The sequence below is a fragment of the Ciconia boyciana genome, chromosome 3 (genome assembly GCF_034638445.1).
Source record: "Ciconia boyciana chromosome 3, ASM3463844v1, whole genome shotgun sequence".
NCBI lineage: Eukaryota > Metazoa > Chordata > Aves > Ciconiiformes > Ciconiidae > Ciconia > Ciconia boyciana.
Genome location: NC_132936.1, coordinates 30,989,257 through 31,005,896, shown reverse-complemented (window position 1 = coordinate 31,005,896; position 16,640 = coordinate 30,989,257). Strand labels below are relative to the sequence as shown.

Genomic DNA, 16,640 nt, shown 5'->3' with positions numbered 1-16,640 from the left:
AAAAGTGAGAAAAAGAATCAGCTGGAGCTCTCAAGAGGAGAGGAAGATTTCTCCTTTGCTAAGGAGTGACTGAAGTTGGGAGAATACAGTAGCTATACCTACTTGAGTAGGTACTGCAGTGCAGTAGCAATGGATCCTTAAAGCAAAAATGGAGGTGTTGAAGAACTCACAAACACACTATACAAGATATGGAGGGCTTACTTCAAGCAAGCTCTGTTTTGGTCCATGAACTAAAAGCCCATTAGCAGCTGGTGCGCTATAGCTGTACTCCAAGGAGCACATCTACTGATTTAGTTTCAAATGAAATAAATCAATCGTACATGCTCTGATACTGCTCTGCAATATGATACAAAACACTGCAGTTTGAAACAGCCAGGAAATTAATCATAAAAGTTTTCTCCTCATCTGTTCTAAAACGGTTATACAGATGCACCTTGAGACATGAGAGAGCACAAAGACAGACCTCAGGTATTATGACAAAATTTCCTAGGGATCAAGAAGACACAAAGTTGACAAAAATCTGACTGGGAAGCCTGAATCTTCTTGCAAGGAGCCAGTGGAAAGGAAAGCAGCAGATACTTGTTTATATACATATCAAAAATAATAATTGTGGCTCAATCACTTGGTGATTTTGGTGTTTAAAGAATTAACCGTTTTATTTTCTAATAGTACCTGTCTTTTCTATAGATTAAAAGCCTTTTTATTATAAAAAAATTACTAAACCATCTCTAAACTCAGTCCACTGTAGAGATCCACATAGCAACTAACAGTAACTCCTTATAAAGATACCATCTTTACTGTAAGCTTCTTTTACTCACAATATGAAAGGGAAAATCACCTAGTTTTCTATGTGCTCTGAAGCTACTCTTGTACTCTCAGAGCTGCACTAAGGTCCACAGATTACCTTGGAAGGAAAAAAAAATATTTAACTGGATTAAACACTAGGAGCTATTCATTTTATACATATCCCTTTTTCCTCTTCCTTTTTCTTCAGAAGTATTTCTTTAGTATTGCGATAGATGGAGCCCCCACAGTATTCTGCCCTTCTCCATCTCTAGTTTGTACACAGACAAAGTTCTTTGGTCTTTCAAATTCTCTCTTGCCAAGAAGAATTGCAGATAAAATTAGAGCCTAAATGAAAGGAGAACAAAGTATACCAGTGGTGGATATGGTTATAACTTCCCTAGTCCAAAAGTTATTGGTGGTTATGGTTATAACTTCCCTAGTCCAAAAGTTATATTGGAAAAAGCTCTTGTGAAGTGACATTCAAAATAGCTACCATCATGCTATCTTTTATAGGATCCTTTCTGTACACAGAATCTTACATGGGGTCTTTTCCTACTGACTTACAATTGGAAATTTGATAGGGATATAAAAATATCTAAGTGGAAATATCCACAAGTCTGACATAAAAATGCGGGAATAATAAGCAAGGACTGAAGCAAACAGCCACATGAACATTCACTTCTGTTAAGCATAAAGAAAAAAATATCCTTTCTGCCAGATGGATCAGTAGAGAAAATTGCTATAATCAAGGCTTCCTTAACAAGTTAGTTCTTTCCAGCTCCTAGATAACATCTCTATGGATCAAGAATATGTAAGATTATTGTAAGATTATCTCCTCCTGTGCGAGGAGACCTCTGGACATGATAAGGAGAGGATCAATCAAAGAAAATATTGCCAAGTACAAAGGATTTCCTAATTTTTGAGATGTGGATCAGCGATGAGATAATCCAGCTTTGTTTCCATTCACACATTAAAAAAAAAAAAAAAAAAAAAAAAAAGAAGGGGAAGCATGAAAGAGTCATCTTCTCTCTTATATAATTTATATGTCATCCTACATTGTGGGAAAAAAATATCCTGCTCAATTTCTTTAAAATTGTATAGATTGGGGTTTTTTTCAGTTACAGACTGAAATGGCAACCTTTGTTTCTAATGATAAAGCATTTTTATACTGGTTTTATGTCCAGAGCAAGCAGGATGTAATATTGGTTTTTTCTCTTAGTGATACCGTAGCAAGCAACTAATAATTTTCAGAAAGGAAATTCTTAAAATGCATAATACTCACAGTTTATACCAGTTTTCTATTTGAATATTGTCATTGGAAGCTTGATACTAAAAGCTATATAGCTACTAGTTTGTCCCATCTAAATAGCTAAGTTTTTTATTATTGTGCAGTTCCATTTAATTATTGCAAGCAGTCTATGTGAAACAAAGTTACTTAATGACTAATTAAAGGTAAAGAAAGAAGACTGAAAAAAAATCACAATTCCTTTGTAAGTAATTAAAAGTAAAAATATTGTAAACATTATTAGTCATTATTGACCTATATATTCAAGACTGGTGTGTTTTTTTTTTTTCCTCCTCTCATTTCAATAACAGGTGTATATGTCCTCTTGGTTACACTGGCACATTTTGTGAACTTGATATAGACAATTGCATTGGAAACCAGTGCTCTGAATATGGTTTCTGCCAGGACCACTTGCATAATTACAGCTGTAACTGTGTGCCTGGATATGAAGGACCCTTCTGTGAAGTTGAAATTAATGAATGCTCAAGTTCACCTTGCAAAAAAGGAGCTACCTGTATGGATTTAATTGGCCACTTTTCATGTCGTTGTGCTGCTGGGTTCAAAGGTAAGTCTTCTCTTTTGAAGTGCCTTGTACTACAGATCTGATTGTCCAATTCTATGTAAGCGATATTTATATGATTAATAACAATTTTTTATATATATGTATGTATATACTTGTGTGTTTGTATGACTTACAAGAGTTTCAACTAAATTAGCATGGAAACTCTTAGATTGTGTCTCCTAATTGTTCCTCAGCTGACCTTCCCTCCACTAAATGTACAATTCTGAGCATAAGCTTTGATGCCCTTGGCAAAAAAATTGATCAAGTTCCAAAACACAATTTTAATTGTATTATTTTTATTTCACTGTTATGCAGTCTTAGGTGTCATGGATTTAGTCATACACAGGCTGATAAGAACAAATGTTTTGGTACAGAACAGGAAAATGTAAGCATGAGGAGGAATGAGATGAGCAGTATCATCTCTCTACATGTATGGAATGTAAACAGCTATATTTGAGTGAGTTGTTCAGACTCCCCTTCTATTCATCAGAGACAGGGCATCTACCCATCTTAGGCATTAGTTCTAGGATGAGATGGGCTGTAGATTTCTGCATTGGGTTAGATGAATAATGTGATTCCTTTTTGTCCTAATTTTCTGTTTTGTGTGAATACCCTGATACTCAGACTATGTGTGGGAGCCAGAAAATAATTTTGGATTCAGCAATACTGAAGTGTTGCATTCCCAGCCTTTAGTCTGTATCATCGAGCACAAGCATTAATGCTCTGAATGCTTCTCTATCTTTATTGACAATCTGTGGTATACTACCACTAATAAAGACAAAAATAAATAGTATAGTATGTACAGTGTCATCCGTACTAACTAATCATTAATTTACAGCTTATTCTTCCAAGTTGCAGAGGGCTTGTGCTTCAGTTCAGGGAGCATGCATAGTACTAGATTAGTAAGTCCTAGTTAAACCACTGAGATAACACATGTATTTGGACATTTCTGGATCACTGCCAAAGTGCTGAGCTATTAAGTAATTAAAACTTCAGTGCTGATTTTTCATTATAAATTCTGGGTAGCTACACTTACTTTTAACATTTCAGCACTAACATTTTCAATTTCAAATATGTTTATATTCATGCACATATATACACACATTTATGTATGTGATATACATTTGCAGATTTGTTGTCCTCAATTTGAGTTGAGTATATAATTTCTTGGTCATTTGAATACACATTTAATAAAAGACGATATTTCTTCTTCATGCTCATTTATTAATAAATATGTAACAAAAAAGAGGATTGTCCCTGAGGTGGCCTAAATGCCATTAAGATAGCACAACTAAATGTTTGACTACAAGCAAAGAGGAAAAAATACTTGGCTAACCTGTACAAAATCTAACATAATATATTTCCATTTCACTGCTGAAACTTCAACACTTATTTTTTACTTTGCTAGTCTTCATGGGGGACTTCAACCACCCCAGTATCTACTGCAGGGACAATACAGCGGGGTATAAGATCTGCTGGGAAGAGTCCCATGGGATAAAGCCCTGGAGGGAAAAGGGGCCCAAGAAATCCTATTACCTCCTCCAAGCTCAAGAGCAGTTCATCTCAAAGAGCAGGAAGTCAGGCAAAAATGCCAGGAGGCCAGCGTGGATGATCAAGGAGCTCCTGGCCAAACTCAAGCACAAAAAAGGAAACGTACAGAGGGTGGAAGCAAGGACAGGTAACCTGTGAGGAAATACAGGGACATTACCTGAGCATGCAGTGATAAGGTTAGGAAAGCCAAAGCCCAAATGCAGTTGAATCTGACAAGGGATGTGAAAGACAACAAGAAGGGCTTCTACAAGTACATAGGTGACAAAGGGAAGAGTAGGGAAAATGTGGGCCCATTGTTCAATTAGATGGGGACTTGATGACACTAGACATGGAAAAGTTTGAGGTACTGCATGCCACCTTTGCCTCAGTCTGTACTAGTAAGACTGTCCTTCAGAAATCCAATGACCTGGAGACCAGAGAGAAAGTCTGGAGCAAGGAAGACCTACCCTTGGTGGAAGAGACTCAGGACAGGAAATACTTAGGCAAACTGGATATACAGAAGTCCATGGGTCCTGATGGGATGCACCCACAAATGTTGCGGGATCTGGCAGATGTCATTGTGAGGTCACTGTCAATAAACTTTAATTGATCATGGTGATCAGGAGAAGTGCCCAAAGACCGGAGGAAAACAAATGTCACTCCTATCTCCAAGAAGGGCAAAAAGGAAGACCTCAAGAACTACAGGTTGGTCAGTCTCACCTTGATCCTTGGGAAAATGATGGAGCACCTAATCCTGGAATACATGAATGACAAGAAAATCATCTGGAGTAGTCAGCATGGATTCACCAAGGGTTAGTCATGCTTGACCAACTTGATAAACTTCTACAATGACATGACTGCCTTGGTAGATGAGGGGAGAGCAGCTTATATTGTCTACCTTGACATTAGCAAGGCTTTTGGAACTGTTTCCAACAATATCCTCATGAAAAGCTGATGAAGTATGGACTGGATGAGCAGACAGTGATATGAATTGAAAACTGGATGAACAACCAGGCCCAGAGGGTGGTGATCAGGTGCATGAAGACAAGTTGGAGGCCAGTAACTGACAGTGTACCGCAGGGGTCAATAGTGGGTCCAATGCTGTTTAACGTCTTCAGTAATGCTCTGGCTGATGAGGCAGACTGTACCCACTGTCAAGTTTGCTCATGACACAAAACTGGGAGGAGTGGCTGATACATCAGAGGGTCATGCTGCCATCCAGAGGGACCTCAACAGGCTGAAGAAATGGGTTGACATTAATCTCATGAAGTTCAAGAAGGAGAAATGCCAAGTCCTGCACCTGGGGAGGAATAACCCAAGCACCAGCACATGCTGGGGGCTGACCAGCTGGAAAGTAGCTCTGCAGAGAAGAACCTGGGGGTCCTGGTGGACATCAGGTTGAATGTGAGCCAGCAACATGCCCTTGTGACAAAGAAGTCAAATGCCTGGGCTGCATTAGGAGGTGTTTTGCTAGCAGGTCAAGGGAAGTGATTCTTCCCCTCTATTCACCTCTGGTACTGAGGCCACATCTGGAGTACTGTGTCCAGTTCTGGGCTCCCCAGTACAAGAGAAACATGCTGGAGAGAGTCCAGTGAGGGGCCACGAAGATGACTAAGGGACTGGAGCATCTCTTCTATGAGGAAAGGCTGAGGGTGCTGAGACTGTTCAGCCTGAAGAAGAGAAGCGTCAGGAAGGGATCTCACCAATGTATATCAATATCTGAAGGGAGGGTGCAAAGAAGATGGAGCTGGGCTCTTTTCAGTGGTGCACAGTGACAGGACCAGATGCAGTGGGCAAACTGAAACACAGGACGTGCTGTCTGAACATCAGGAAATACTTTTTTACTGTGAGGGTGACTGAACTCTGGCACAGGTTGACCATGGAGGTTGTGGAGTCTCCATCCTTGGAGATACTCAAAAGCCATCTGGACATGGCCCTGGAAAAATGGCTTTAGGTGTTCCTGCTTGAGCAGGGGGGGTGGACAAGATGACCTCCAGAGGTCAGTTCCACCCTCAACCATCCTGTGATTCTATGAACTTGAGGACTTGCTTATATAAATTATATAATCATATATTACTGGAAAATGCTCCTTTTTTTTAATCATCCAATGAGGTATTATATAATAGCGTTCCCATAGAAGCAGATTCAAAGCAAAAAGAAATTTCACAATATTATTCATTTAGTGTAACTCATTATCACATGTACTGAATATATTGAATTCTGATTTTTCAGAGACTTTAAACCACAAACAATTAATAAAAGGCTGTTTAAACTTATAAAAATGTTATCACTACCCTAGCAATTCCATTTTCATACAGTCTCTGACAGTTTATGATCCTGGGATGTTTTCCAGTACAGAACAGATTTGAAGTTCGGTCATAACTGCACATTATGAATCAGTGAAGAGTATCTCTGTAATACTAAAAACACATATTTATTCTCATGTCATTTATCTGTAATTCAGGGTTTTTTACATATCCAGATGTACTTCATTTTTCTTCATAAATAGTAAGTTCACTTTCAGATTAAATATTAAAGACAATAGTAAATAAACTAAAGAGTAAAACAGAAGTTATTGTTGCTCAGGACTCTGTATGTCTTTGGGGAACCATCATACTTTGTGTACTAGGATTCACAGATTTGCAAATAAGCTATGAGTTCCCAATTACCAACTTGGTTTCTCTCCTGGTAATAAATGAATCCCTGGGTACTCTTTGATACAACATTAGAATCAGTTTTTATTTCAGAAGCAAAATTTTACATAGACAACTCATAGCTGTCTCCTCTGTCTAGATGATTGATCTGATGTTTATCAGCATTTCTCAAATGCTTTACATTCTATTAGCTAGGGACCCCTTAGGCACTGTAATGGGATTTGTCAACATGAAAAGCATGATCTGATTTGGTAAAAAACAAGTTCATAAAAAATCCAAGGCCTGAGTATTTGCACAGTAAAAACAAATACTTTGTAGCATCATGTACCACAGTCTTTCCTTTTGAACTGTAAACCATACTTGTGATAGAAACTTTAATATGGAGACATTTTGTAGATGTCTGGGGTACTCTCCACTGCCTACAAGAGAATTTGGCCTATGTCAAACTTGGAAGTTTGCAGTATGATCTTTAAAAATTGAGTAAATAATTTTTTCAACAAAATTATCCCACCCTTTTGACCATGTGATGACCCTCTTTATTGCCCTCTCCTGGCTCAGTTCTTCAAACATAACATAATACTGTTCACCTTCAAAGTCATTCCTAGTCTATCGCTTCTTGATGTCTTTGTGTTTATCTCAAAACATCAGTGTTCAGCATCAAATGATTCCAGCTTTCAGGATGACTGGTATTTCTAAACAAATACCACTGTGCTTCATTTCTGTTTTAAAAGAAGCTGTTCTTGGAAGTATGTGAAAAAAGGCTGTCTTTATCCAAACATATCCTTCATTAAAACTCTTGTTTGTTTAGAAGCCTACAAAAATGTGAAGACAGCTGCTGAGAACTCTAAGTAGATAGGCAATATTGCCTCATTGGTTTCTCTTGAGGGTTTGTATCTATATGATATTGATTGTATAGTTAAGATTTGGAAAACCTTTTTATTCTGAATATATACTGTATCTCACATAGCAAGATACTGATCCGTCATTGTTTTACCCATGTGTAAGTAACAAATAACAGTATTAAGGCTCACCACCAATGTAGGCCTTCCGGTGGCTTTTTGAGCTTGGCATTAATATATTCTATACATGATGCTCTTCAGTATTTTCTCTTTTTCTCCAAAAGAGGAAAATGGCATGTGGGCATTTTTAATATGCCCACATTCTGGGCATTTATATTATATCATTATATATTATTATATTATATCATTCTATTACTTAAAAAATTCTGTGCTTTGCTTTTATTTTTTTATTCCAAAAATACATCAGACAAGTCCACTTAACATTTGGAGTCTATCTGAGGAAGTATTTAATTGTTTGTACTTTCAGTAAGTTATTCATTAGTTTTAAATTGGTTTGATGTTTTTTTAAAATAATTTCACCCTTCTGTGATAGATGTGAACAGTATAACTTTGATGCCATTAAGAAAAACATATCCTGAAGGAAAATAGATGAAGTTGTCTGAAAACCAATCCTTTCCAACACAAGTAAGTTTAGGAACACTTAACCCCTTGTACAAATAAAATCTAGAACAGCTGATGGACACCCTAATACATAATGAAGATTGACCCTGTTAGCAGAGAGCAGCAAGAGCCAGGCTGCCGTATTGAGGGGAGTCATGAACCAGGATCCAAGGGTAACGCCAGTGCCTGCAATGCCATCAATAAGCAAGGCACAGTCCTGCAGCATCTAAACAGGGTGGGCAGAGCCAGGGGCTGGTAACAAGGTCCCTCACGAGCCCCAGGCATTGCAAGCAATGGACTAGGTCCAGGGTCCATCCATGGAAGCAAATTAGAAGCAGCAGGAGACAGGATCAGAGACAAAGCTACAATGTACATACAAGGGGTCCCTCCAAAGCAAAAATTACAGTGTGGGCCGAGGTCCATTCTTGAGACAGGGCCAGAGGCAGGACTAGAAACAGGCACATCTACAGAACAGCTCATTGCAGACCTGGGTGCCTACAGCTGAGTAGAGCTGAGCTGAAATGGAGCTCACTGGACAACAGGGAGGGTGTGTCGGAAGGCCCCAGGTGGGGCTGTTCAGAGCAATTAGGGCCTGTTAGTGTTCTCAGGGCCCTGATATCTGCTTATCTTAGCAGGGTCACCTGAAAATATGAATTATTATTTCTGCTGCACAAAGGAAGGCAATTGGGTTCAGTTGGTTTGTCCACACACCCTTTCTGCATTTGAAATACCTGCTTCCATTTCCATTCATACAGTTCCTATTTTAATCGGGCAAGGCCATCCTGTGAGCACAGCTCGTGTCTGCTCCTACATCTCTAGCACCAAACAGGGCTGGGCGGGTGTGTGGCTCAGGGCATTGGGCCGTGCAGCTTCTGTGGGGCCTCTGGCTGGCTTCTTCTTCTAGGGGAGATCGATTATCCTTGGCATCCTGTGCCAATGCAGCCTGCCTGTCAGATGTGCCGTGTAATCCCATGGAGAGAGAGGAGCTGGGCTCTTGGCAGTTTACAGATGAAGAGCCACAGACTGAGTTAAAACTCTTTCAGAGAAGCTAAGCCAGTGAAGTGGTTTAAGACAACATCATATGAATCACTTTCAATTTGGAGTTGTGTGTTCGCAGAAAGGTTGACACTGTATGAAGTAAATAAATAAAAATTAAAATTGTTTTGGAATTTTAACTACTGCAATTTCATACACAGAAAAGACCTTGAATAAAAGAAAAAAACAAGTGTATAGAACAACAAATTTGAGAAAGGGAAATGTCAGTTAAGTTCACTGAGGCCACACCTGGACTGTCTATCTTGCTTTTTCATAACTGCATTTTCTGCAAAGTAAGCAGAAATGTAATTCAGGCTGATACCTCTCTTATCTAACACAATAACTTATGTTGCTTAGAAAGCAACAAAATTACACCATTTGTTCTCAGGTACATGACTTGAATGCTTTATACTTATATACATTTTACAGAATGGTGGACAGTAAGGCAGGAGTGCTGTGAAGACAACCTTCAAATATATTGTTACTGTTTTGGATACTAGTTGAACTTTAAAAAACCCTCTTGTGTTTTTCAGCAGTACTTCATTAAGATTACATTAAGTAGAATTTTAAATCATTTGATTTTCATCTGATCTGGGAATAGAAAGATTCAGCTTATGTCTTGAAGTAATATTTCCTCAAGTAAGGAGTAATAGTTAAAAAAAAAAATTCTTAGACATCCTTTTATTAATTGTGGTCATTCTATCCACCTTTGCATTGTCAAACTTTATATTCCATTATTCCTATAAAACAAAAGTTTATATAAACAATATGTAAATGAAACTTTGTATTTTGATATTTTTGCATGTGTTTTGTAATTCAGACAGAGATGTTAATAGTAGTGGTGGTAATTAATAAAAGATACTTATATATAATGGGTATTAAATTGAGAAAATAAGCTCTCAAATTAATTCCAATATTCTAATGTTCAATTCTAATATTCTAATGTCTGAGTATTATATTTGAGAATGATATGAAGTTAAACTTATTCTGTTAACAAAACAAAAATCAGTTTTGTGGATATTCTGCAAAATCTAAAAATAATTCAATTAGTTCAGATAAAGTGTGAAGTTAAGCTCTTTAAGTTAAGCAGAAATAAAATATCCAAAGTTTGAACCACTGAAAGATGCAAACTTTCAATCTAGTGATCTTACAGAGTTGCTCTTACTTTTGAAGTGGAGGAATATTCAACGAGGCTTCATCCATTTTATTTATGAAAAGGAATATTTCTTTGTTGTCTTTGATCTCCAGTTATATTTACCTGAGAAATTCAGAATGTCTCCATTTGCTAAAACAGCATGATTTTTTAAAATGAGTAAGTTACATCAGTAATGCTATTGGAGGACTAAATATCTTTGCCAATTTTTTTAGCATGCACCTACTCAGGTCCCTAGGCTCTTCTCAAGACTTTTGTGCTCCTGCAGAATAATATGTCTCTTGTGTATCGTCAATGTGCCTGTAGAAAATGTTGCTGTTAAACATCAGGCCATGTAATTTGCAAGAGTGACAGACTTTCCTAAGCAGCTGTAATTATTTGTTATATATTTTAAGAACACTGCAATTTTATACAGGGTAAAACACACTATAGAGTTAATAGAAGTAGAAGCAGCTCATGATCAGTTTTAACATTCTCTTTATACTTCAGAATTTGGTGACATGATCCCTGTAAATTGTTTAGGAATTCAGACACTAAGCTATGATTTATTAAATAACTAATTAAATATTACGTTTCACTACTAATTACGTCTGGATGTGTTGTATTAATGTTAACCTTAAAAGTGTAAACCCAGAAAATATTTATATTAACATACTTTGAAGTTGAAACTAATTTGTAGCCAATTAGTGATTTTTATCTGATGTTCAAAGAAGGTTCTCATCATCCATTTCAAATGCATAGTTGAGATTAGCTGCATACTGAAAAAAAAACGCTTCTCTGTATGTGTCCAGATTTTTTTGTGTCTCAAATACTCAGAAAATATGATCTCACAGTAGCTTCATAGATTCTTTGATTCTCTCTGAAATATTTAAAAAATACTGTCTATATATTGCCTTTGTACTCTGAGTAAATGAATTCTTAAATTTCCCTAGCAACTGTTTGCAAGAAATTTAGGGACATGCCTTTTGTCAGGTGCAACTACCAGTTTAACGGCACTCCATGTTATGGCACATAACCAGAAAAGCTAGTTATTGTCTACAGTACACAAAAAGCAATTACCTTTATATTCACTACATGTGCATTTGATTGGCAGGAATTGAACTAAAACCTCAAGGCTTTTCCAAGTTTTAACATGATTCACAGGAAAAAAAATGCTATTCTCCTAGCCTTTTCTGAGATGTACAGAATTACCAAAACTGCACTGTTAACTTTTAGATGAAAAATAATATCAGTTTTTCATATCTGTATATAGTATGTATTTCAGTGGCTAGATAGCAAAATTAGAAGGGAAAAAAAAGTAATCTTGAAGGAATGGTAACAGAGATGCATAGAAACTAAAGTTTTAGCTGTGTATGTCAACAATACTGCAAGTTTGTCAGGAAGAAAAGAGTGAACTATCTGTATTTAATGTGTTAACAGCATTTTCAACTGAAATATTTCAGAAAGTTTGGTATCTTTCTAAATCATTCTGTAAGTACTGTTAGCTAGCACAACTTGTAAATCAGTCAGTGTTTTTCGCAAATATTTTCATCAATTATGACAAAAGTATTCTCAGTGCTTGATAACTCAGATGAGGCTGAGTGGCATGTAATAGCTTCTTTGTCAACTGAATTAATTTAGCTGTAATAACAACCTCCAGCATAAAATCAGCACCTTTGTTATCAGAGCAGGGATTTTTTTCCCCATTTCCTTGTAGTCCTAAATGAAGAATGGAATTCATACACATCCAGCATGGCTATAGGTAAATAAAAGCAAAATACCTGAAACAAGATAGTTTTCTGTTAAACAAGTATAGCATGTATATCTCTACTGTACAGTATTAGTTTGGACATTTGGGATTAACTGTCTAAATTGGAACTAAATCTTTCAATCTATGGTGTGTTGCAACATAGATTAATACATTAAGAAAAACTGTACTCATTGAAGTCTTAAAATAATGGGGTTTAGTGGCATGATATCAGAAATAAATTTCAGTTTCTGATGCCACTGGTGAGAATTTCTTAGCTATACATTATAGCAGATTTTTTTTTTTCCAAATGAAGTTGCAAAATAAATGACCTTTTTCTGCATCCTTTCTCATATTGACAGAATCATGCTCCCTGTCAGACTTGGAATGGGAGAATGGCTTTGACTCCTTTCTCAACTTTTCTACACACAGTCAGGTTTTGTCACTACTCCTCAACACAGCTAAATCTCCAATGTTCATCTCATGTCCCAAATTCCTCTAGCCTTCATTATTTCATCATCCTCTCAGGACTCTCCAGGTGTTGTATCATTTCATATAGTTCAGTCAAAACATGGCCACAGAATTAACCTATTGATCAGGTGTCATTTTGCTGTTTAATTCCTCAAAGGGTTCACCTTGCCCAGTACATGCTATTTTTTGTTCTTTTTTGGAAATACTCCTCAGTTGACAGCTGCCCTCTGTGTCTTTGTTCTTTTCTCTTATTTCCTACCATCCCATCAGGATTTCCAGCCTGAATGACCAATTTATGGTACTGTTACAAAACTGTTGCAACTGTCTCTGCTTATTGCCCATTTCATCCCCTAAGGACTATTTTCCTGAGACTGAATACAGGATATCCTATATTGCATTAGATACTGACATTTAGGGAACTGAATTTCACCCTAAATGCTCAGTTTTATAGATCTGTACTCAGAAGCCTACATGTAGTTGACTCATTTTCCTGCTGAATGCCACACCCAATTTCCTATTCCAAAAAGAAAAGAAAATCAAAGGAGATGGATAAGAACAGTTAACAAGGAATAGTTAGTTACACCTGTTACAGCCATGTCTTAAAATTATGGTACCATCCAGCTCAGTAAGATACATTTGCTGCCTTAGATTCAAGAGGAAAACAGAGCCATCTTCACATAAAGGCAGTAAGAAGTTCACAAATCTTGGATATCATGAGTAAATGAGGATGATCTCATTCTATTATTTCCCTCAGAATTTCATTTGCTTTATTTTAACCTTTTATCTATTAGGAGTACACAACTCAAGGGAGGTGAAAGAATCTGTTTCAAGGAGTTTTTCTTGCACATGCTGCAGCTTACCCATGGCTTGTGGCCAGATTATTTACCTCTAGAGGAAACTCTGCGCCACTCTCCACTTCTCTATGCAGAAGAAGAGAACAGACACCAATGTATTTCCATTTATCTTCCTCAAAAGAGACCTGCCATAGTCAGGGACTTAACTATGGAAATGGATCTGAACTAGAAAGCATAAGGGAAGCGAAATATCCGAATTAGATCAGAAAGGTTGCACATAGTGCTGTTACCTTATCAGCACTTCAAAGAAAATTTAAAGATTAAAAGAACTTAGAAAAGGTTTTATGTTTTGGCCAGTCCTGACTGTCTGTATTCCTCACTGGTGCCACAGCACACTCTAAGCAGCACTTAGCAGCTGCTGCTAGCAGATAGCTTTTTAGTTTACTGAGTTACCTGAACTCTCCCTGGTCTCTGCTTGTGTCTCCCCCTTTTCATCCAGATATCTTGAAGTCTTATGGAAAATCAGAGCATGTTTAGAGGCAGGTAAAAACCCTAATAGGAGCCACTCCATCATAAGTTTATGCGTGGAAGAGAACCTTGGTGTTACTATGGGCTTGTCCAATGAAGGCCTTTTATATCTAGTAGATTCACAAAATACAGGCTTTGTGAACTGACTGTCTTGGTTCATATGATTGTATGAGAGGGAATGTATAAGTGCTACAGAAAAGACACCAAATATTTTCCACTGTGCAAAGAATTTAGAGGAATTTCAGCGTTTTGGTTTTATCTTCTTCTGTGAGGTTCACAGAAAGCCCAGCATGCTTTGTACACTGCTGACCTGTGATAAGTACTGAACATGTAATTTGCCTCTATATTCCTGTGGCTGGAAATAGCTTTTCCTGTTACAAATCAAAGCAACCCCTATTGTAGATCACAAATCCACATTTCACTAGACTTCCTTGCTCTTAATTATTTCATTCCCTCTCATGTGTATTTTGCCTCATTAAATATTCTTCAGTGACTTGATCATCCTCCTCCTTTGTATTACATGGAGAAAGAGAAATATCCAGTATCATAGTACCAACAACTTTCTGTAGAACATAGGCTGAACTCCACTGTTACACATAACTGTCTGTAAATTAGTATTGGCCTGATTTTCATATGCAATGATACTTTGCCATTCTTTTTCAAAGGAGACAGTAGGTGAAAAGAAAGAAAATTGACACAACTGAACGAAAATTGCCTGAATATAGTAATTTTGTATAATGGAAAAAAGCTCCAGGATTATGCATACCCTCAGTAGGAAAGCTTTCTATTTTCCTGATTGTCATGCTTCTGACATTGCCTGTCAAAATGGACTGTCTTGTAACCAATGAAGCAGAAAAATTCATGACACACAGGATGTCTATCAGTATCCCTGTGTACTCAGTAAGTGCACTTTGGCCAGTGGGGCCAGCATTTAGATTGTGACAGTCCCATAGTCCTTTTTCATTACAAGTATGTCTCTATGATTTGAACACATCAACATATTTGTCTTTTTTTTTTTAATGTAAAATTTCAGGAGAAACATGTTCTGTTCGCATGAATGAGTGTCTAGACAGACCCTGTCGGAATGGAGGAACCTGTGAAGAGGACATAAATGGCTTCAAATGCAATTGCCCCTTTGGTAAGCATTTATAGTTTTTATACAATTGCTAGTTTGCCATAGTGTGCGAGTTCTACATTTGTAAGTCAGGTGTTATAGAGCCTTGCATGGTAAAGCATTTTCTTACATTTTGGTACAGATTTAGTTATTTAGACTAATAAAAAGAAAAATGTTCTCAATGAGTGTCCCTGACAATTTGCCTATGACTAATTTTTTTTAAATAACAGATTACTTAGCTTAAAAAGTACTTGTAGTACTGGAACATACTGGTAAAGAAATATGACAGAACTGGAGATTGCTAATTATTTAGTGTCTATTTGTATAGACACCTTATAGCAACACATTCCTCAAAAAAAGTGTAGGTTTTAGGCACCAAAACATGTTGAAATTGAGCAAACATCAAAAATCCCAGTCTTTGGAATCCTGTTCTGCTGGCCACATTACTCACACCTAAAAGATTTGAAGGCTGCTCTAAAGTATGTATGACCTCAATCTGGTTGCCTGAGAATGTGCACTTTGTGCCATCTGAAGGGCCCTTAAGTATCCAAGATACTGTATGAGGCTGGAAGAAATGGTACAGAATATAAGGGACATTTAAGATAGATCAGGCCAGGTGGCAACTGAACTAAGCACACAGTGTAAAAAGACCTAGCAAAATAAAGGGAGAAAGAAATATAATGTTGAAGATTTTGCTTTGTTAGTTATATATACACTGTATAATTTGGGATTTTACATGTTATTGTATGTTGACTAAGAAAACATAGAAAAGGGTGGATTAGAAATTCCTGACCTTAGAAACCCTTTGATCAAGATCAGCAGGCTTCCTCCATTTTTTAAAATCATTGTGGCTAAAGAAGGCTGGGGTAGAGATTTAGCAACTGGTAAGTTCATTCATAAATATGGATAAGAAATTACTGATAAATTCTAAAAAGGTTTTTGGTTTTGACATGTGCATTTATAAGCTCATTGTTACTATGGAAAATAAGGTCAGAAAAACTAATTTTACACAGTCACGGTCTAAGAAGGCTTACAATACTGGGGTGTTTAGAAGAGAAACTGATAGTGATCAGTAAAACCTGGAAATGTCAGAGTACTGAAACACAAGTCTCCAACCATCCCTTTCACGCAAAGCAACTGATTTTAAGAGGACTTTAATGTACTTAATATCAAGAGATCCTTAAATGCTTTAAGGGTGGTATCCTGCTGAGTTGTGAACTGAAGACAATACTGAGTTATATCTTCAAAGGTAAGATGATGCTTTCATGTTTATTGCTTCATTGGGACAAATGTAGGCATGTGTTCAAGTGTTTTACTGAATAAGAGCTGTAGCTAAACATTAACACAAACATTATCTCCTTTGTTCTTCTGAGATGGAGATTCTCACATTCAATGCACTATCTATCACACTAGCACATTTGCTATCCCATGTTTAACTCCCATTGGTGTTTGCTAACACTCTTAGATACAGTGGATTTTAGGCAGAAGCATCCTGCACCTCCTTCCACAGATCTGAAAGGAGATCTCTTTCACACAGAAGAA

At 37.1% G+C, this 16,640-nt stretch overlaps 1 protein-coding gene across 1 annotated transcript in view; it reads left to right on the top strand.

Moving 5' to 3' along the window:
* The window catches only part of EYS (eyes shut homolog), a 944,771-nt gene that overhangs the window by 135,533 nt on the left and 792,598 nt on the right, over positions 1-16,640 (top strand). Inside the window, 2 exon segments of the mRNA XM_072855247.1 lie at positions 2,383-2,636; positions 15,018-15,122. Of these exon segments, the coding sequence (XP_072711348.1) occupies positions 2,383-2,636; positions 15,018-15,122 (359 nt within the window).